At 39.5% G+C, this 22,565-nt stretch overlaps 1 protein-coding gene across 10 annotated transcripts in view; it reads left to right on the forward strand.

The window, feature by feature from the left end:
* The window catches only part of DLG2 (discs large MAGUK scaffold protein 2), a 2,361,423-nt gene that overhangs the window by 1,445,528 nt on the left and 893,330 nt on the right, over positions 1 to 22,565 (forward strand). For all 10 annotated transcript variants that reach the window (XM_069564820.1, XM_069564810.1, XM_069564812.1 and 7 more), the window contains one exon: positions 19,967 to 20,020. In XM_069564820.1, the coding sequence (XP_069420921.1) occupies positions 19,967 to 20,020 (54 nt within the window). The remainder of the gene's footprint in view (positions 1 to 19,966; positions 20,021 to 22,565) is intronic.

The following is a 22,565-nucleotide window of genomic DNA, read 5'->3' on the forward strand; positions in this document are numbered from 1 at the left end:
GAATGGAGAGGAAAGATGACCGAGGAATAATAAAAAGAGGAGAGAGGGCTTGAGATGGTTTTAAAATAGTGGTTTGTCAGGTGAAGAAATGAGTGAGGCTGCCACAGTAGGTGCGAAGGCCCTGAGGCATGAAAGAATGGTCTGGAGTGAGGCATACTCATCAGTTTTCCTCGAGTCCTCATCTTCCTCTTTGAGCATTCAGAAGGAATATCAGGAACAACAAAGATGAGAGATGGATCGTTTATTTAAGGTAAGAATCCTATCGGTCAATCAGAAAAAGAAGAACGGAACAGTTATAGAGCCACAAAGTGAAGTTCCACTTTTAAGACAACTCACATTTCCTTCCATGGGACTTGCCTCACACAGTGTAACCAGGTGATATACCTTCTGCCTCATTATTTCAACCCTGATTAGCACTCCTTGAAGAAAAATAAGAGTAGGAAACCTACATCCATACTGCTTTAATCTACACTTTCTTGTTTTATCATCATAATACCAACATCAAGTGGCCCTAATACTAATATCTCCATTTTAGAGGATGAGTACCTTGGTTAAAAATCGTATAGACGCTATGACCATGAAAAAAACCAGGCCTTCAAAGCCTAATTCCATCTGCCTTTCCCCTTCACCCCCATTGCGGTTCTTTGCCTGTGTCTCTGGTGATGTGTCTCTGTTTTATATTACAAGCATTCAAAGGATTTCTCTTGTTTTCATATGATGCAGTAAACTCTTTGCAGAGCAAAACCATGTGTTTCCTTGGGAGGTAAATCTGAAAGGGAGGCTGTATACGTGTACCCACACAGAGGGCTTCCCTGGTGGCTCAGTTGGTAAAGAATCCACCTTCAATGAAGGAGACTGAGTTCAATTCCTGGGCCTAGAAGATACAGGAAGATCCCCTGAAGAAGGAAATGGCAATCCACTCTCGTATTCTTACCTGGGAAATCCCATGGACAGAGGAGCCTGGTGGGCTACAGGTCCACAAGAGTCAAACATGACTTAGCGACTAAACCACTACCAGGGCTGATTCATTTTGTTGTCCAGTAGAAGCTAATATGACCTTGTAAAGCAACTATACACCAATAAAAGTTTTGTTTGTTTTTTTTTAAAGAAAATGAACAAAAAACCACATGTGTTTCCTCTGCCTACATACTACAGTCCTAAGTACACTGTCTTAAATATGATGTTTGCTAAACAATTCTGTATGTACTGATTAATACTTAAAATGTAAGAACTTAGGCAGCAGTGAGATGATAATGAGGAAATAATCCTTCTTGTCTCAAACATCCTTGAAACCTGTCTGTTCTGCTCCACCATCGCTTTCACAGACCCTGCCTCCAGCCCCTGGATGTTGAATTTAAACCATCGTAAGCTTAGGTCAGCTCTAAATAGGGTTTGTTCAGTGATGAGTTACAGTCCTAGTTCACGGTGTTCCAACTGTGTTTTGTCCTTTCCGGATTCTAAATATTACTTGACTCATCATTCTCAATCATGTCAGATTTCTTTTTCTAATTTATTGCTCTTAGCCTCGCTTTGCACTTGTGTCTAGTAACACCCCAGTTTTTAGTCTATTTCCTTCCGAAGAATATGAACAAGGCTATTAATGGAATTTCTATTAGTAAAGGAATAAAGATGACACTTAATCTATAGAGATGTTCAACCTAAAGAGGACGGAAAAGAAAAAAAATCTATATCTGAAGCAACCTGGATAATTGCAACAGCCTGGATCTGAATGAATGTTTGCAGATTCCTGGTAAAATAGAATGGAATTGTCACTTTTGTTTTTGAACAAAAGGCAAAATCTTGCTATCTTGTTATCTTGCTCTTGGGTGCAGTTTGCATTTCTTTGACTGCTGGTCTTGTGATTTCTGTGTACAGGCATCTGGAGTCTGTGAAAAATTAACGCCAGGTGCAGGATGCCTGGTCTTTGTTTCAGTATTACTCATTGTAAAATGTTTGTGTTGACTCATCAGAATGGGGTATTAGCACAGATATATGTTATGATACAATGGAGTAAACCCCATCCTCTGCCACGCCCACTTTGCTCACCTACTCTGTAAACTCCAAAAATAGGGCCCCAATAGTTTTTTGTTACAGAACACAAAAGCAGACTGTTGTTCAGGGTTGCACTCTTCCTCCGAGTAACAACAACAAAAAATCACACACATCAAGCACAGAAAATCTTTAATGAACTAATAGTAGAAAAGAGTGTACTGTACTCTTTTTTTCTTTTTCTCTTTTTATTAAAGGATAATTGCTTTACAGAATTTATTGTTTTTTTTTTGTCAAACTGTATCATGAATCAGCCATAGGTATACATATATCCCCTCCCTTTTGAACCTCCCTCCCATCTCCCTCCCCATCCCACCCCTGTAGGTTGATACAGAGCCCCTGTTTGAGTTTCCTGAAACACACAGCAAATTCCCATTGGCTATCTATTTTACATATGGTAATGTAAGTTTCCATGTTACTCTTTCCATACATCTCACCCTCTCCTCCACTCTCCCCAAGTCCATAAGTCTATTCTCTATGTCTGTTTCTCCATTGCTCCCCTGTAAATAAATTCTTCAGTAGCATTTTTCTAGATTCTGTGTATGTGCATTAGAATACAGTATTTATCTTTCTCTTTCTGACTCACTTCACTCTGTATAATAGGCTCTAGGTTCATCCACCTCACTAGAACTGACTCAAACACGTTCCTTTTTATGGCTGAGTAATATTCCATTGTGTATATGAACCATATCTTTATCCATTCATCTATTGATGGACATCCAGGTTGCTTCCATGTTCTAGATATTGTAAATTATGCTGCAGTGAACAATGGGACACATGTTTCTTTTTCAATTTTGGTTTCCTCAGGGTATATGCCTAGCAGTGGGATTGCTGGGTAATGTGGTTTTATTCCTAGTTTTTTTTAAGGAATCTCCATACCATCTTCCAGAGTGGCTGTATCAATTTACATTCCCACCAACAGTGCAAGAGCGTTCCCTTTTCTCTACTCCCTCTCCAGCACTTATTGTTTGTAGACTTTTTGATGAGGGCCATTCTGACCCGTGTGCGGGGATATCTCATTGTGTTTTGATTTGCATATGTTGAGCATCTTTTCATGTGTTTGTTAGCCATCTGTATGTCTTTGAAGAAATGTCTTTCAGGTCTTTTTCCAACTTTTTGATTGGGCTGTTTATTTTGGGGGCATTGAGTTGTATGAGCTGCTTGTGTATTTTGGAAATTAATCCTTTGCCAGTTGTTTCATTTGCTATTATTTTCTTCCATTCTAAGAGTTGTCTCTTTACCTTGCTTATAGTTTCTTTTGCTGTGCAAAAGGTTTACGTTTAATCAGGTCCTACTTGTGTACTTTTGTTATTATTCCCATTGCTCTAGGAGGTTGGTCACAGAGGATCTTGCTTTGATTTATGTCATCAAGTGTTCTGCCTATGTTTTTCTCTAAGAGTTGTCTTAAATGGAGGCCTTTAATCCACTTTGAGTTTATCTTTGTGTATGGTGTTAGAAACTGTTCTAATTTTGTTCTTTTACATGTAGCTGTCCAGTCTTCCCAGCACCATTTATTGAAGAGGCTGTCTTTGCTCCCATTGTATATTCTTGCTTCCTTTGTGAAAAATAAGGTACCCATAGGTGCATGGGTTTATTTCTGGGCTTTCTATCTTGGTCCATTGGTCTATATTTCTATTTTTGTGCCAGTACCATGCTGTCTTGATGACTGTAGCTTTGTAGTATAATATGAAGTTAGGAAGGTTGATTCCTCCAGCTCCATCCTTCTTTCTCAAGACTGCTTTGGCTATTCAGGGTCTTTTATGTTTCCACATGAATTGTGACATTTTTTGTTCTAATTCTGTGAAAAATGCCTTTGGTAATTTGATAGGGATCACTTTGAATCTGTAGGTTGCATTTGGCAGTATAGTCATCTTCACAATATTGATTCTTCCTATCCAGGAACATGGAATATCTCTCCATCTGTTTATGTCATCTTTTATTTCTTTCATCAGTGTCTTATAATTTTCTGTGTACATTTCTTATGTCTCCTGGGTAAGTTTTTTCCTAGATATTTAATTCTTTTTGTTGCAATGGTGAATGGGATTGATTCCTTAATTACTCTTTCTGATTTTTCATTATTAGTATATAGAAATGCAAGTGATTTTTGTGTATTGATTTTGTATCCTGCAACTTTGCTAAATTCACTGATTAGCTCTAGTAACTTTCTGATACTATCTTTAGGGTTTTCTATGTACAGTATCATGTCATCTGCAAACAGGGAGAGCAGATCTTTTCTGATCTGGATTCCTTTTATTTCTTTTTCTTCTATGATTGCTGAAGCTAGGACTTCCAGAACTATGATGAATTATAGTGGTCAAAGTGGACACCCTTGTCTTATTCCTGATCTTAGGGGGAATGCTTTCAGTTTTTCAACATTGAGAATAATGTTTGCTGTGGGCTTATCATATATGACCTTTACTCTGTTGAGGTAGGTTCCTTCTATGCCCATTTTTTGAAGTTTTAATCATAAATGGGTGCTGGATTTTGTCAAAGGCTTTTTCTGCATCTATTGAGATTATCATATGGTTTTTATTTTTCAATTTGTTAATATGGTATATTACAGTGATTGATTTGAATATATTGAAGAATCCTTACATTCCTGGAATAAACCCAACTTGATGATGGTGTATTGAGCTTTTTGATGTGTTGCTGAATTCTGTTTGCTAAAATTTTGTTCATCAGTGATACTGTCCTGTAGTTTTCTTTTTTGTGTTGTCTTTGTAAGGTTTTGGTATCAGGGTGAGGGTGGCCTTGTAGAATGAGTTTGGAAGTGTTGCTTCCTCTGCAATTTTTTGAAAGAGTTTTAGGAGGATAGGCATTAGCTCTTCTCTAAATGTTTGATAGAATTCTCCTGTGAAGCCGTCTGGTCCTGGGCTTTTGCTTTTGGGGAGATTTTGATCACAGCTTCAATTTCAGTGCTTGCAATTGGGTTGTTCATAATTTCTATTTGTTCATAATTTCTGTTTCTATTTCTTCCTGGTTCAGATTGAACTTTTCTAAGAATCTGTCCATTTCTTCCAGGTTATCCATTTTATTGCCATATAGTTGTTCATAATAGTCTCTTATAATCCTTTGTATTTCTGCATTGTAGAAAAGACTGTACTTTTTAAAGCTTCATTTAGATATTTTTTATTTAGCAGGAACATGCTTAAAAACAGTAGAGACTGTAGTTTTTATTATGTATAGAAACCAGAAACCATACTGTACTAATGTTTTTACTATTGCTACCGCTGAAATGACCATTACACTCTTATTTCTGCCTTATATTTTCCTTATCTTTGTCTATCTTATTTCAGTTCTCAAAGCAGTGTAAACTAGATTTTTTTCTCATTACTACTTTGTAAGGTAAGGAAGGCAGATTTTAACACCCCATGTTATTTATAAGGGGCTTCCCAGGTGGTGCTAGTGGTAAAGAACCCACCTGCCAATGCAAGAGATATAAAATACATGGGTTCAATTCCTGGGTTGGGAAGATCTCCTAGAGGAGGGCATGGCAAACTACACCAGTATTCTTACCTAGAGAATCCCATGGACAGAGGGGCCTGTCAGGCTGTAGTCCATCGAGTCGCACAGAGTCAGACACAACTGAGTGATTTCACATGCACATCATTTATAAGAAAATTGAAGTGGCCGGGATCAGAAGTGATTAAGTAGTAAAACATAACCTAGTAGGGCCATTCTCATTCTAGTGCACTTTGGCTCAGATTCAGAGTTTTAGCTACTTAAAAAATGTATGTCTGTATCCTGGCTCTAACACTTGCTGTCTTGGGAAGATGCTTAACTTCTCTGTACCTCAGTGTCATCCTCTCTAAAATTAGATATTATACAGATCTTTTTTAAGTTTGTGATTTAAATGAAATAATGTGAATTAAACCCTTAGTACAATGGCTAAGCAAAGAAAGTGCCCAGTAAGGGTTGCCATTATTAATATTGCAAATTTTTAATGTTAGCCTAACTATATCCTTTTACAGTTTGCAGAGAGTGTTTTTGTTTGTTTGTTTTTCATAGTTTTTAATCTTTGATCCCATTTGCTTCTTGAAGAAGCACATGAGGTTGACCAAATAATTTTCAATTTCCATTTGTACTAAAACAAAAAGTTTCAGAGAGGTTATTGACTAAGACCATTGTATGAGTGAGAGATGTCTTATTTGTTAGATGACCCAAATCCTAAACCTTTTTTGTTACTATTTCACTAATGAAAATGAGGCTAGTATTAAAGTCAGGAATCATCCAATTCTTATTTATAGTTGGGCGTAGCCTTAGGAATAGTTTAGGGAGTTAGGTGACCTGATGGAGTTCTGCAGTGGTGCAGCAGTCCCCGCTAGGCCTCATCTGCTGACACCAAGGGCAGGGCTGGGGGCTGTTCTTCCCATAACATAAAAGCATTACGTGCAAACGATTTTTGTCAAGTTAGAATAGGCAAAGAGGGCTCATGAGATGTCAGGCTGCAAACATTATATTCGTAAGGAAGTCATCATCTCCTTTCCAGTCGGTTGGGGAAATCCTTTACAGAACGAACAAAGGCTCCAATGTGTCTGAGTTCACAATTCCAGGAGACAAAGTGGTCTGAAAGAACAGAGGAGAGTCAGCCTTGAAAGCATCATTTCACTCTCCACCTTGTGACAGAGTCCCCATGTGCCAGAGAACAGCTTCCTCTCTGCCTTCTTTCCCTTCATTCCATTCTTCTCTCTTATGCCTACCTTCTTTCCTCTAGCCCACAGCAACAGGTAATATTCCTTCATCTTCCCTCTGATGCACGGAATGGTGGCATTATCCTAGGCCCAGGAGGAAGTAAACTGGCAAAGAGAACCCTTGCTTTGCAGAATAACTGAGGATAAGAAAGCCATTTGGAAACTGCGAAACCCAAATAACATTGGCCGTGCCACTCTAGGAAGCTGAGACAGCTGTGGGGCTAGGCACTGGGTGGCATTTTGGAACTAGAGATCTGTAGGCTCTTGGCTGTGGGACAAAGAGTTCATTGCCTAGTCAATGACAATATACAAACACATCTGCAGAATATATTCTTTGGCACCAGCAAATGTTGGCAATATTTAGCCAAACTCTATTTTTCTCCTCCCCATTTACTTCTCCTTTTAATCTGTTCTTTCCCCTTGTTTTTCCTCACTGAAAATGATTTCAAATAAGACATTAATTTTGAAGAAAAATGGGTAGAAGTGAGGTTAATAGAGGCACAGATGTTTTCAGAATTTAAAATAAGGGAAATTGACCTAAAATGTCTACTCTGTTGCTGTCACAACCCAGCCCAAGTGCCATCACTTAAAAGCAGGTATTGAAACATTTTCCAGACCCAACAGGAACATAAGCACCTTATTTCTTACTAATAGTGAAACAGTAAACCAAACTCACACCTCTTCATCTTTCTGCCTCAGATTTTACCCCTTCTCTCAGACACACACATACACAAATATTCTAGGTACGAAATATTTTAAGACTTTCTCCGTGGCCGTTACCTTTTAAACTTTGAGCATAAGATCTACTGTCGAATTATGGTTGGTAGGGGGTAAAAATGAAAACAGACCTTAGATGTTAGGAAACCTTAGCGTTAAGGCTTATAGCACATGGAGAAAGGCAAAAATGGAATAAAGAGCTTGGTGACAATTTTCTGTTTCACTTCAAATCTTTTTGACTCTTTAATATGGCAGAAAATTCTTTGCCACTAATTGCATGGTCTTGACGCCAGAAAATTAACTAGTTCATTAAAAAAAAAATTCAGGCTCTAAACATGATCATACAAAATATAGATTATGAAAATAATCATAAATAGCTTTTTGAAGTACCTTGTTTAAGACATACAAAACCTCATCCTTTATCCAGCTAATTAGAAGCTACTTATATTATTTATCTTTTCCCGATTCGACTTTTGTCTTATTTTTCATGCCTTTCTTAATGCCATGTCTTCTGACTTTCTGTATCTGAATGATAAAAGCAGAGGTCATCATTATCCAGAAGGGTGACTTGTGTAGCATCCTGCCTTCTTTCTAGTATTTCCCAGCAGGTCAAAATTTATGATGAGTGAAATCAGATCCTTGATGAGACAGACCCTTAGAGGTTATCCATTTCACTCTTTACTCCTCAAATATAAAAATAAATTGGGAGGCTCACTGTATTGCCTTTCCATCCTGAGTTACAGAATTTGCTGGGTCTAAAACTGAGATCTCCTAATTCCCCATCATCCATCTTTATGCCAGTGAAATAATCCCTTGGCTGGATTGTGGTTATTTCCAGGGAGATAGAGTACCTGATTTTTTTTCTTTTTTTTTTTTTAACTTTTTATTTTGTACTGGGGTATAGCCCATTAACAATGTTGTGATGGTTTCAAGTGGACAGGGAAGGGACTCAGCCATACCTATACGTGTATCCATTCTCCCCCCAAACCCACTCCTATCCAGGCTGCTACATAACATTGAACAGAGTTCCATGTGTAATATAATAGGTCTTTGTTGTTTATCCATTTTAAATATAGCAGTGTGTAGATATCTATGACTTTTGAGAGCCATGCAAAACCTACCTAAGATGTCAGGTTGACACCATTATAAATAACTAAAAACATTTTAATATTAAAAAATAGATGAATATGCAGTAAAATATATTTAAAACTACATTAATTTTTAAAAAGATAAAACATGAGACTGCAAATAAATGCCCAGTTTGAGATGGATTTTTTGCGATATATCTTCACACTTATCTGAAAAATTCAAGAAATTCTTAGGATGCCATTTTACTTTTTTCACAGTGTTTTGAATCCTTAGCTTTTTCACTAGATTCCATGCTTCCTCCCACCTCTCCAACTTCTGGAATCCACAGTGAGGTAGTAAATTAGAGCAGGGAACATTCCCTTGCTCCAACGGACTCGCAGTCAAAAAGAGTGAGTCTTGGCTTCACTAATTTTGAAGTCTTGTGACCTTGGGCCATTTTGTTACCGGTTCATGCCTCACTTCCCCTATCTGCCTAATGAGCATAATTATAGCGTGCAACTCAGAGGCTTGTAGTGAGAAGTAGCAAAGAATGAGTGTAAAGGGCCAGCATATGGTAGGCAGGGAAGGATCTTTCCGTTTATAACTTTCCTTAATTTACATGCCGTGGTTCAGAATAGGATGGTCTGCAGTGCATGGCAGCTCCGGACGCTGCCATCAGCAGCCCCGGACGCTGCCATCAGCAGCCCCGGCGGTGTGGCAGAGCAGCTTGCCGCCAGAGGACAGCGCTCGGTTACCCCTTTCTACCCGTGGCACTTTCGTCTCACAGGTTTCTCATGAATGTTTTATTTTATTTTTTTCTTTTAATTGGGTTATGGTTGGTTTACAATGTTGTATTGGTTTCCACCGCACAACAAAGTGAATCGGCTCGGTGTATACATACTCCCTGTTCCTCTTAAACCCTGCTCCTCTCCACCCCAGCCCTCCAGGTCACCACGGAGCACCGGGCTGAGCTTCCTGTGCTAACCTGCAGGCTCCCGCTAGCCATCTGTTTTATACATGGTAGTGTGTGTGTGTCCCTCTCCTCCCCCCCAACCCACTCCCCATGTTCACACATCTGTTCTCGACATCTGAGTGTCTGCTCCTGTCCTGCAAGTAGTTTCATCTATACCATTTTTCTAGATCCCACATATACGCATAAATATATGATGTTTGTTTTTCTCTGACTTACTTCAGTCTGTGTGACAGACTCTAGGTCCATCCACATCTTCACAAATGACCCAGTTTTGTTCCTTTTTTATGGCTGAGTAATATTTCATTGTGCATATGTACCAAATCTTCTTTATCCCTCCATCTGTTGATGGACATTTAGGTTGCTTATCTCTTTGCTGTGGTTCTAGCTCCAGCGGTCTTCTTGCCTGGAAGGTTCCATAGACAGAGGAATCTGGTGGGCTGTAGTCCACGGGATCGCGAAGAGTTGGACACGACTGAGCACATGTGCCAAAAACCCATTAATGAACATCTTTTGAGTTCGTTGTATGCTAAGCACTGTTAGGAGTGTTGGTGGAAGTGAAGAAACGAAGCAGTGAAGTAGGTGAAGAAATGAAGCTGGTGAAGAAATGAAGTAGGATTGGAGAAGACTCTTGAGAGTCCCTTGGACTGCAAGGAGATCCAACCAGTCCATTCTGAAGGAGATCAGCCCTGGGTGTTCTTTGGAAGGAATGATGCTAAAGCTGAAACTCCAGTACTTTGGCCACCTCATGCGAAGAGTTGACTCATTGGAAAAGACTCTGATGCTGGGAGGGATTGGGGGCAGGAGGAGAAGGGGCAACAGAGGATGAGATGGCTGGATGGCATCACTGACTCAATGTACATGAGTCTGAGTGAACTCCGGGAGATGGTGATGAACAGGGAGGCCTGGCTTGCTGCGATTCATGGAGTCGCAAAGAGTCGGACACGACTGAGCGACTGAACTGTGAGGGTCCTGCCATCACAGTGGTTATAGTTTCATCAAGGAGATTAAAAATATCACACATGAGCCACTGAACCATCAACATGTGTAAGAACAGAAAGAAGCGTTCATTAAGAATGGCAGAACTTTGTGCTTTCACATAACTTCTATTATGTTTATAGTTTAATGTGAACTGTAGTACAGATGATGAATGTTTTAAAATTTTGGAAGAGCAGGAATGGATAGATTGATACCTGCAGTGGATTGAGGAAACTCTCACAGAGTCTGGGGCTTTAGATTGTCTTTGCAGGGTGGATGGAGTTTGGTTAGGAAGATAAGAAAGGGGATGGTCGTTGCTTCAGGATGTGGCGAGGAAGAAAGAAATGTCAACAGTGACCTTATGGTAGGCATCAACAAGGTGTATGCTTGGAGTAGTTAGAGTTCTGTCCCAATGGAAGAAAGGAGACAACAGAAGGGAAATAAACAGAAATCAGATAGGTCACCCACTGTGGGCAAGGCCCTGATCCAGATACTACAGAGGAAGTGGTGAGGGACCAGGTATTCGACAGCTTGCTCAGGATTCTGATACCTGAAACTGGAAAACTACAACTGCACTGGGAAGATTATAGCTCTCTGATGGCTTCACAAAATGGAGCAGATGGTATCCACATAGCTCTTTTCAGGAGTAACCCTGTGCGAGTGAAAGGGTGAAATAAGCAGGTGTTGTGATTGTGGCATGGGGCACATCAACCAACCCACACCTGAGATTTGAGCTAAGGACTCCATTTTTTTGTGTGTGCACTCTTCAGAGGGTATTTGCACACACAAATAAAGCAGTTAGATTTGTAAATGCTCACGAGTGCCTCAGTGGGATTTATGGCACCATGAAGGAATAAGGGGGTACAGTTTAGAGTCAGAGGACCTAGGTTTGAATGTCAGCTTTTCTCTAGATGTCTGACTTCGGGAAATTCACTCAAGCACTCTGAGGTTCAGTTTACTTATCTGTAGAATTCGACCAGTCCCTCTGGGGCTCTGTGAAGAGTAGATAAAAAGCACAGATAGAAATCTTACCATATTTCCTGGCACACAGTGGGCATTGGTCAATGAATGGTAGTTCCCTTTCCTCTGCCTGTGGGAATGAAATGATCTAATATGCGTGGACACACTTGTTAAATTATGAAACACGATATAGGTAGCCAATCTAATATAATATCTAGTTCAGTTTGAGTGATGGTCCACAGACCTAATTTCAGTGAGTCATTTATTTTAGCCTTTTATGCTAAGTTCAAAGAGGTATGTGGACAGAGTGTAGGATGGAGGTTTGAAGAGTCTTCAAAACTAACAGTACAAACAATTTTTATCTGTTGCATCAAGTTAAATAGATTCTAGAAAAAATCTATAAAGGAAGGAAAACTCTTGAGTTCTGGGTCTTTACTTTCTGTGCCTCCTTCTCCAGGCTGGCCCATCTTTTCTGTACTTGGGTTAAAGAGGTGCCCCATGCAGCCTAACTAAGACCCTTAGGATATCATTCATTTTTTGCAAAAGATTATGCTACCTTGCATTTTTAAGGAGGATCAAGCAGACATGTTATCACTTTAATCCAAAGGGAAGAAATATTTACAGTGTACTTTTCAAAGATCAGTGAAAGAATTCATGTTGACTAAAACAGACTTCTGGACACTTACCAGTTTTTAATAGGAAACAGAAGCAAATGTTTGGTAGTGAAGTGTTACCCACTTTGGAACCAGACCGATAGGTTTGACTTTTGACCCTGCTGTTACTGTCCTGATGACCTTGGACAAATTACTTAACATCTATGTGCCTCAGTTTTCTGTAAAACGAGGATATTATTATTTTTATTATTTAAGAGAGTTTGGGCAAGCAGAGTTGAATCAAGTTCAAGTCAAACATCTATCTGACACTTTATTCTTATTTTCTGAGCCCGTCTGGTGATAAGCTAGGTGGATAATCATCCCTGTGTTTTATTAAGTGCTGGGGAGACAGCCAGGGTCTTAGCTTCCTCCAAAGTTGTTCTCTTGAGACATCCTGCCATGGACGTTAACCTGCAGTTATGCCCTGGCTAGCTAAGCCCTGGGCCCTTACATTGCTCACTCACCCACTCACCTGTTACTGCCTCAGTGTTCTTACCTTTGAGGGGAGTTGTCCTATGTCACTGCAGGGTAAGGACAAATGAGGTGACAGGCCAGAGCCTCTTGGTGTTACTGTTGGTAATGACTCTTCCAGAGAGGCGATGTGAAAAGGAGAAGAAAATCCAGAAAAGCTAAAACAACCACAGTAACAAATAACATAACCTTACAGCTATGGAGCACATCTCTTTCACTTCATGTGCGTTATTCCCCTAGCTAACTCCTTAGGAAATAGGTTAACTGGAAAATAGCATTGTCCCATTTTTAAGTGGGGTTTTGAAAGTGATATAGGGACCTAGAAACCCTCAGAGAACTGGGGAATTGAATCTGAGTCAGTATGGGGAGAAGTTTCTCTTCAGACTGGGAAAGACAAACTAGCCATTTTCAGGGCAGAAAATAACTGCTTTTTTTTTTTTTTTTTTTTTAAAGTCTTACCTGGAAAATCTCAGGAGAAGGAATCAGGAGCCAGCTTGTGTTTTGGGGTTGGAAAGGCCTGGATTGGACACCCAGATATGGGGCTTCCCTGGTAGTTTAGCTGGTAAAGAATCCACCTGCAATGCAGGAGACCCCGGTTCATTTCCTAGGTCGGGAAGATTTGCTGGAGAAGGGACAGGCTACCCACTCCAGTATTCTTGGGCTTCCCTGGTGGCTCAGCTGGTAAAGAATCCTCCTGCAATGTGGGAAACCTGGGTTCGATCCCTGGGTTGGGAAGATCCCCTGGAGAAGGGAAAGGCTACCACTCCAGTATTCTGGCCTGGAGAATCTCATGGACTGTATAGTCCATGGGGTTGCAGAGTTGGACATGACTGAGCGACTTTCACACTGTGGTACCTCTTAGAATTTCTGACCTCAGGCAAGTGGTTTAGCCACTTTGAGCCTTACTATTATTATTTAGTGAGAATGATAAGGTTTTCCTTAGGATATGTTGAGAAGTAAATACACTGTTGTATCTTAAGTGTTTATCACAACCGCTGGAACAGAGTCGTCTTCAGTAAGTGCTTAATATTTTCTTATAGTTATTCTTGTTGCTGTTGTTACCCTATCTTCTGTTTTGATGCTGAACAATTATGAGCTCTGGGGCATGCCACTTCCTTTCTCTGTCTCCATTTCATATCTGTAAAATGAAGGGTAGAATGAAGCTGAGGCCTTCAGAATCAGTGTTACGTTTCTACAGTGGATCTGTTCTGTTTTTCCTCTCTCATGTAACCATCAATATGTCTTCAATCAGTCATTTCGTGGTGATTTTCTTTGGAACTTACTCAAAAAAAATCCTGATCCAGTCAGCCTGAGTGTGCCTATGCTTAGCCTCCTACTGAGGCATCTACAGTCTTGTTCATACAATGCACTAGGGCTCACTGACTGGGCTAGAGTGAGGAGGGCAGGGGTCTGGAACCATCCCAGATCAAGGTGAATGTCTAATTTGGCTTTCACCTGGCCTCTGAGTTGTTGGGTGAGTAGTCATCATTAGAATCCAAAGAGTTCTGGTAAAGTTTGTTCCCATTCTGAACGGTAGTAGAGCATGATTGTCAAGAGCATGGATTCTGGGTCGGGGGGAGGGTTAACACACACACACACACACACAACTATAAATAAAATAGATAAAAAAACAAGTACCTACTGTATAGTACAGGGAGCGATATTCAGGATTTTGTGATAACCTATAATGGCAAACAATATTGCACATATGTATGTAGATATGCATAATTGAATCACTTTCTGTACATCTGAAACTAACATAACATTGTAAATTAACTGCACTTCAATTTTTTAATGGTTAAAAAATAAAAGTATATAGCTTAGAAAAAAAGAGCAGAAACTCTGAGCCAGACTGTCAGGTTATTTGGGTTTGAAGATGGATTTATTTATCAGATGTATGGCTTTGGGAAAGTTACCTAACCTGTATTTTCTCACCTGTAAATTGAGAACAAGAGTGTCTCATTGGGTTATTTGATGATGAAGTAAATTAATATAAATAAGAGTAGTAAAGTGCTTGCCTTTAGTATTGTCCGTCCCAGTGTTACTAATCAGGTAACTGGTTGTAATGGGGTTTCTTCCTGTTCCTCTATTATGTTGGCCCATTCTGGAAATTTAAAAATGTGATGTGGTTGGGGGTAGGGTGGACCCCTGCCTCGGTTTACTGCCTCTAGCTCTCTGCTTTCCTGGAACCCTTTCTTTTCTCTCCTCCTTTCCTGCAGTCTGTTGGGGGGAGTCACACATCCCTATTATTGGCAGGGTCCTAATCTTACTTGAAGGACATACCAGGATTTGAAAGATCTACTTGAAAGATCATCACTACCTCAGATTCCAGGCAGTGATGATGCTCAACCAAGCAACTGCAGATCTTTCAAGGAGGAAAAAGAAAGGATTCCAGGAAAACAGAGAACTACAGGCAGTGAACTGAGGCAGGAGTCCTCCCACCCCCAACCACATGGCAGTTTCAAATTTCCAAAATGGGCCAACATGATAGAGGATTAGGAAGAAAACTTAATAAAAATAAAATTATCCTGAGTTTGGCTTTTTGCATACCAATTTAATATTTAATGGCAGACCTCTTATTTCAGGCCTGATGGGTTTGTGGGTAGTAACCCTCATGTTCTATTTCCTTAGTTAAATCGGAACATGATCTGAATAGGGTTCACCCAGATGGCAGCCCTCTTTGTGATTATGAAGCTAAAGGACAATTACTGTGATATCTTGGAGCAGGCAATCTATGCCAGCTAATAGTTATCTTGAGCATCTGAGATGTCTCCTTGTCTCACTGAAATCATATACACACACAAATGGACTCGTTTTAAAATTTTCGGTGGCTTCCATTTTAGTCTTCATGCTATACTGCAGACAGCCAGTGTTACTTGCCTCTTCAGGAGCCTTGTTCTTTAAGTCTGAGAAGATAAGGCAAAGATGCTGGGTCCCCAAAACAGCTCATGAGTTATTCTTGCCATATTTTACCTCCTGTTTAATTTGGCCTACTGACAGCCAGCTGCCTTCTGCCTGCCTGTTCCAGGTCAGTTGAAATCCCTGCACGATTCCTAGCCCCATCAATGTTTTTATTCAGTTCCTAGTGTATTCAGGTCACTTAGCTGTGTGGGTTTCTCTTTTCTAGTTTGCTTCTTAAAAGTTTAGTTATAATGGCTTCCCTGGTAGTCCAGTGGTTAATACTTTTATCTTCCTATGCAGGGGATATGATGGGTTCAATCCCTCATCAGGGAACTAAGATCCCATATGCCTTGTGGCCAGAAGAAAACGACAAAAAAACAATATTGTAACAAATTCAATAAGAGTCATTAAATAATGGTCCACATTAAAAAACAAACAAACAAACACTTTAAAAATAGTTTAGAAAAAAAAATAGTTTAGGTATAGGCCTGAATTCAGTCTTCTGACCTTCCCACTGGTTAGCCTTCCATTAACCTCACAGACTGTGTTATTTGACTGACCAGCTTCTCTACCACCCCTGCCAGTACTTTGCTTGAAGAGGCTTCCTCTGGTTTGGTGACCACTTGCCCATTTATGTCAAGGTATTTCACACATTTGGCACTTAACAAATATAACATCAGTTGGAATTAATGAACCCCTTTGAAAATGTGCATTCCTGAAGTAAGACTCTTTATTAGTTACATTATCTTGGTGGCAAACAATAGACATTTACTTTTTCATTTTACTATCATGAGCAAAGTTAATAATGTACTATTTGACTATCCCATGGGATTCAAGGACAGGAAGGTGGCAGGAATTTATGAATAACTTGATCTATTAATTTGGATTGTATCAGTATTTTCTCTGCTTGCTTCTGTCTTCCCTCTGATTAGCTTTATTCTTCCCTCTTCCTATAAACTGGCTTTTTCCACATGGAAGAGAATGTAATATAAAGGCAAGCCCTTCTTATCTTATAGTTTGGGTTGCCCAAGTGAGATTCATTTTCTTAAGCCTTTATGTTTACATTCAGACAAGCCTTTAAGCTTCTGATTTAAAGGTCTTCTTTTATCATATTTGATACTGATAACTCTCTCCAGTTAATGGAAATCAGCAACTCGAAGGGAAATGCTGAAATCTGCTAAATCATCCACTTGATTTAGGGGTTTCCCTAAAGAGGATATGCAATATGGAGAGAGAAGGTGTGTATGGCAAGGCGGTGTGGAGATGACGCTTAGTACTTTAGCTATCAGAGTACCTGAGGACCTGGTTTTCACATGCAGAAACCAAACTAGGCACGGACTCACATGGTCTCGAGGTGAGAAAAGAAACAGGCAGCAGGACAAGCCACCGCGACACCTGGTGAGAGAAGCACATTCGTGGACCATGCCTAGAATTCTCCTGGACTCTGTTCTGCTCCCACCTGGGGCCCTTATTCTCTGCTACTGTGTGCCATTGAGCAGCCGGCAGATTATAAGAAGCTTCTGAGAAAATGGTCTGGGGAGGGCCCTGCAGCTGAGCAATGGGATTTTCAGAAAGCCTCATGTAGCAGCTCAGTGGGGGTATTGTGCTATTCAGAATAGCCCACCCTGGCGTCTCCTTGGCACTCACATCAGGGAGTTGCCAGTGTCAGAGGTACGTGATGTATGTGTGTGCTCACACAACCCACAAACATTTGTTCATGCGTTTTTAGTGACTGTCATAAACGTAGGAATTAACTGCTCTTCTAGATCTTTTTAGCACCAAGAAGGAACAATGAGCTTTTCACGTCACACAGATTGTACTTCAAGGTTCCCAGACTTTACATCCTGCATTTATGAACTAATTATTATTTCAAAAAACTGGATAATTCAGTATTAATGACTGGTTAAAGAAAGAAGATGATAGTAGATATTAGAAAGTCATCACAGTTTTGTTGGTAACATAAGATTGTCTCAGAAATGCTTTCCAAATCTTACAAAGAGATATTTCCTATGTACTATACTTTATAGCTTCGCTTAGTCAATATTTCCTAAGTATTTACTGAGCTCTTTCTGTGTACCCAGGTGCTGTGAACAATTCTAGGAAAATAAATAATCCTTGTGGTTGCAAGTGTCTGGCTGGAAAGACCAAATTTACATACATGAAATGGAAAATAGCAACAGAAACATAAAAAGTGATAAATGGCGCTGTATAGGGAATGGATCTATGTATAAAATTTATTTCCAGACCACATGAATGCAATTTATAAGAGGGTAAAATGAGTTGAAAGTCCGAAATCAAATCAAAGCATATTTTTTGATCAAAGTATAGTAGATAATAAGGAGAAATACAAGTACTGGGTATGATACTCAGAGTGTTTTCAGTAATCTAGTCAAGGAGACAAGATGCAAATCTTCTGGGAGTCCCAGGAGCCAATTAGAAGGCATAGAAGAAATATCATCGAAACTAAAAACCAGAAACCGTCAAGGAATTACCAGGTGGCTTTCAACATCTACTATGCAAGACCCTGCAGCATTTTCTACCTTCAAGGTGGTCTTTAATTTGCCTGGGTCTTACTGGCTGGTCTGGTTAGAGAGCTCAAATAACTGTAGAACTCCAGTGATAGAGACTCCTAGGTAATGGACTCATAGAACAGCTTAGTGTGCAAAAATGGATTTGAGGTCTGAAAGGCTGCTGTGAAAGCTCAGCTCTCATTTTCTCTGAACCTCAGTTTTCTCATCTGTATCATAGGGATATTAACAATAATGCCTCATCAGTATGGTTTTGTGGAGATTATATGAGGATATATATATATATATATTATTATAAATGGACAAGTAATATGTATTTAATAAATGGTGATTTTCACCACCCAATCAGTTCTCTTTAGTGCAACTGTGCCACTAGCATAGGATTGAGATTACAGAGGCAGAAACAATGCACAAACCATCCAGAAATATTATATCCTTATGATAGTCCATCTTTAAGGGCATTAGCTAGTAACAATATTTAATAATGATTGTGAAATTTTCACTTACAAAGCCCATTCAAATATATCACCTCATTTATTCTTTAGACAGCCTTTTTAGAAAGTGATTATTTCTATTTCCATTCTACAGAGAAGGAAAATGAGGCAAAGAGAGTTAGTGGGCTTGCCCCCAGATCAGATTACCAAGAAGTTACTGAGCCCCCAAATCATATAATCAGGAAGTTGTTAAACCAAACCTGAGCCCAGGTCTTCTGACTCCAAACCTCATGTTCATCTCCCTAAGCTACAGGCTTCTTAACAGTTTTGGGGTAGGTTCCAGTGGAAACTTTCTCCAAAGCCTATGTTTATCCACAAAGTACTTGTTATTAGGACTTAACAAATAAACCATGAATAGTTAGTTGACCCACTATATAGACATGTGTAGCAGGGTCGTGTTTTCAATGACCAATGATTTTAGTTAAAATTTGGAACTCTGTTCTATAAAATCTGCTGGATTTCCATTTGTTTTGTCTTTTGATTAGGATCCCATAGGCATAGATTGACATTAGAAAGCTGTTAACTCTTGTTAACTCCAGAGGGCACAGTTAATGAAATGTCCCCAAAGTTGAGCACTTGCGCAAACTACCGTGTCGTATAGGACAGCTCCCGATTAATCATGGTGAGACCATTTCCTCTATCTAAATGAAATCTGCAATTTGGGAAGATTAAAGATCCTTTGGGGGATGAAGGAAAAGTTGCTGTGAAAAGTCTAGAAACTAGAAAATAGATCTGCTCAATATTCATGAAGTCAGATTGGCTGATGCAAATAGATTGCAATCTCTTATTTTCTAATGACTTGGTTTGTAGCACTCCTACATCAGTTTTATACAGATTCCTACTCAGCTTTAAAAGGAATGGCTGCATTTTGTAGTTTTTTTTTTCTTTAAGAACTTTAGCATATCTAATATGATTTTCTGCCATGTTTGACTAATTTTTAATTTTCTACCTAAGGGTTTCTAAAGCAGATTTTCAAAGGTACATAAATGATAAAGAAAAAAATTTGACACAGCATGCAGAATAGGTGAATATATGTAAAATGTCAAAAAGGGAATGCTTCTATTTTGCATTATATATAATGTTCTCGCAAAAGCCAGTTTAAAGAAAAGAGTTATAGTGTTAGGTTTAATTTTGCTTCCATAGAGAAAAAATCAAAATCCTTTAGCACAGCCGTTTCATAAAGAAATGTTTAACTCCGTGCCAAAGTTATTAGAAGTCATTGCCTCTTACACTGCACAAATCCTCATGTCCTCCCCTTTTCAGTTCTGTGCTTACTTCATTTTATTATGTGGTCAATGTAGCAAACAAATATTTGAAGGAAGGAGGGTAAAGGAACTGTGAGTCATTTCATTTATCCCCCTAGCACCTGACATAGTACCTATGCAGGTTCTCGAATATTGTTGAGCTCTTGGTTAAAAAAGTTAACAGATCCTATCTCAGAATAGACTACTTGTTATTTAAAATTTTTTCTACTTCTCTTTTTTAGGCCAGCCCTGCTCCTATAATTGTCAACACAGACACTTTGGACACGATTCCTTATGTAAGTAACATTTTTATTAAGGCTATCTTTAAAAACTGGTAGAACTTAATCAACAGAATTTAAAATACAGTACATATTCAGTTTCAACCAATCCAGATAACCTCATGAAATGATGTATAGAATGAGTTTTGTGCATTTTCTTTTGAAATTTGCTAACTCACAGCTTAGGCATGCTGATATTTTCCTCTTTCATCCGTTGTTTTGAAAAACACAAGGGTCTATCATGAGAAAAAAACAAGCTGATTATGATCAAATAATATTAGTTTCTTAGGTGTTCACTGAAAAGAGATTGAATTGTCTGTCAAAAGATAAACAAACTTTTCAGGTTTCTTGGTAAAGGTGTACCCAAATCAATTTCTATGATAGAATCTGGGTAATCTGGATATAATATATGATCAATAAATATTTGTTGGATTTTGCTAGGCTGCTAATAAGAATTGAAGCAAAACTTTGTGAAGGGAAAGTCTACCTATAGCTATCTATATATAATATACAATAAGATGTATGGTTTTGTAGAAACATGGAGCATGAGATAATAGGAATAGGCAGGTCAGTAAAGCCCCAGGTTCTTATTCTGAAATATAACCACTATGATGGCCAAAATTCTCAACAAGAGTCTGGCTGGGTGGGGGTGACTGGAAAGCGGTGCAAAGCACAATGTGGGTGAGTGGTTGACTTACAGAGGTCTAACAGAGCTTCGGGAGTGGCCCTCACTGATACGGAAGAACAGAGTAATTTAGGAAGATGGGACAAATTCAGATACCTACAGACAAAAGGTTTGAGGCAATGAGAAGGGCTGCAGGCATAGTGGACGAGAACAAATACAACCTGGTCTTTGATTAAATGAGTACAAAGTGCTTGGTAAGTACTGGCTGTTCTCAGTCTTAGACCCTAACCTCTAATGCCCACAAGGACCAAGCAAATCACAGAAACAGATGGATCAGGAAGTAGGGGGAGAGTAGGGAATAGAAAGCCCATGACTTTCCAAAGGTGGGGGCATGCAGCAGCAATTTGGCTCCACTGGGTGGGTCCCAAAGGGGAACGGGATCAAGATTCCCAGATCATTCCATTTTTCAAGAGAAGTCAGAAATTTGAGTTTTTTTATACAGTTTTGCAGGCAACTAACTCTCAGAGGAAGTCCAAACTCTATGTGTACCAACCAAAGCATGTCTAGTCTAAAGGCTGTCCTTTGGGAGACACCTGCCTTGGAGGAACTGAAAGTGCTGAGCAGATTCTGCAAGCCAGACTGGGCCGCAGGGGAGTGGGGAGCCAGAACTGGAGTACAAGGTCGAGACTTGGTTACAAGGACAAGTGATTAAAACTGGGACACAGGGTCAGGACGAGAATAACAGCAAGCTTGACTTAATGCTGAATCACCTGAACTACTGAACTAGGGCTTCTTAAATCTCTCTGAACAAGAGTCATTTGGGGTCATGCTGGAAATGGGGTTAAGCGTACTGGTAAGAATCAAGTGGCCCCAGTTGTGAAAAGTAAAGGACTCTGTTGGAAGGAAGCATAGCAATTATTAAAGACACATAATGTTCCTAATCTCTCTGTCACTCTTTCTGCTGTCCTTTATTCATCAAAGATTTGTATCTGGATTGGACTTTACTGGTGGCTCAGTGGTTAGGAATCCGTCTACCAACCCAAGAGATGTGGGCTCAATCCCTGGGTCAGGAAAATCCCCTGGAGAAGGCAATGACAGCCCACTCCAATATTCTTGCTGGAAAATCCCAGGATAGAGGTGCCTGGTGGCCTACAGTCCATGGGGTCACAAAAGAGTTGAACATGACTTAATGACTAAACAACAACAAATATCTGGATTACTGTATACCTGACATTGTTTTAAGTGCTTAACAAATATTAACTCAATTAATCCTCATAACAACAAAAAAATCCTCATAACAACCTTATGAGACAGGTACTATTGATTTCTCCATTTTACAGATGAGAAAACTGAGTAATAAAGAGATTAAGTAACTGTCTCAAAATTGCATAGGAAGAAGCCGAGCCAAGAGGGAACCTGGGTGTCCTGGCTGTAGAGTGTGAGGCCTTACTTAACTCTGATCTTGTGACTGCTTGTTTCCACCTTCCCTCCCTTCTTTTCTACCTCTCCGCCTAAGAACAAAGTTTTCTCACTTAGCCCTTGGCAACATGCAGTTTTTGGTGGAAGACAGTTTGTCACAGCAGCTTCAATACCTTTGGGAGAGGGATGCACACACACACACACACACACACAATTATATGTATTATTGTATATATTATATATAATGCATATATAAAAGGATTCTATGTCTTGATTATAGTAAATCTCTTTACTATATCCATTGGCATCATCCAAAGCAGATGAGCATGCTTTGAAGAAGTAGACATGGAGCCCAGAGAGTTGGTTTTGTAAGTAGGACTGCTTACTTGCAGTAGACCCATGTTATTGCAAAGCCTTCGTTAAAGTTCTCATGACTCACTTCCAGATGCCTTCATGTACAAATAATTTGCCAATAAGAATCTAAGAATTTTGAACAGACATGCTGGATTGGTATCCCAA

Source organism: Ovis canadensis, chromosome 21, assembly GCF_042477335.2.
Source record: "Ovis canadensis isolate MfBH-ARS-UI-01 breed Bighorn chromosome 21, ARS-UI_OviCan_v2, whole genome shotgun sequence".
Classification (NCBI taxonomy): domain Eukaryota; kingdom Metazoa; phylum Chordata; class Mammalia; order Artiodactyla; family Bovidae; genus Ovis; species Ovis canadensis.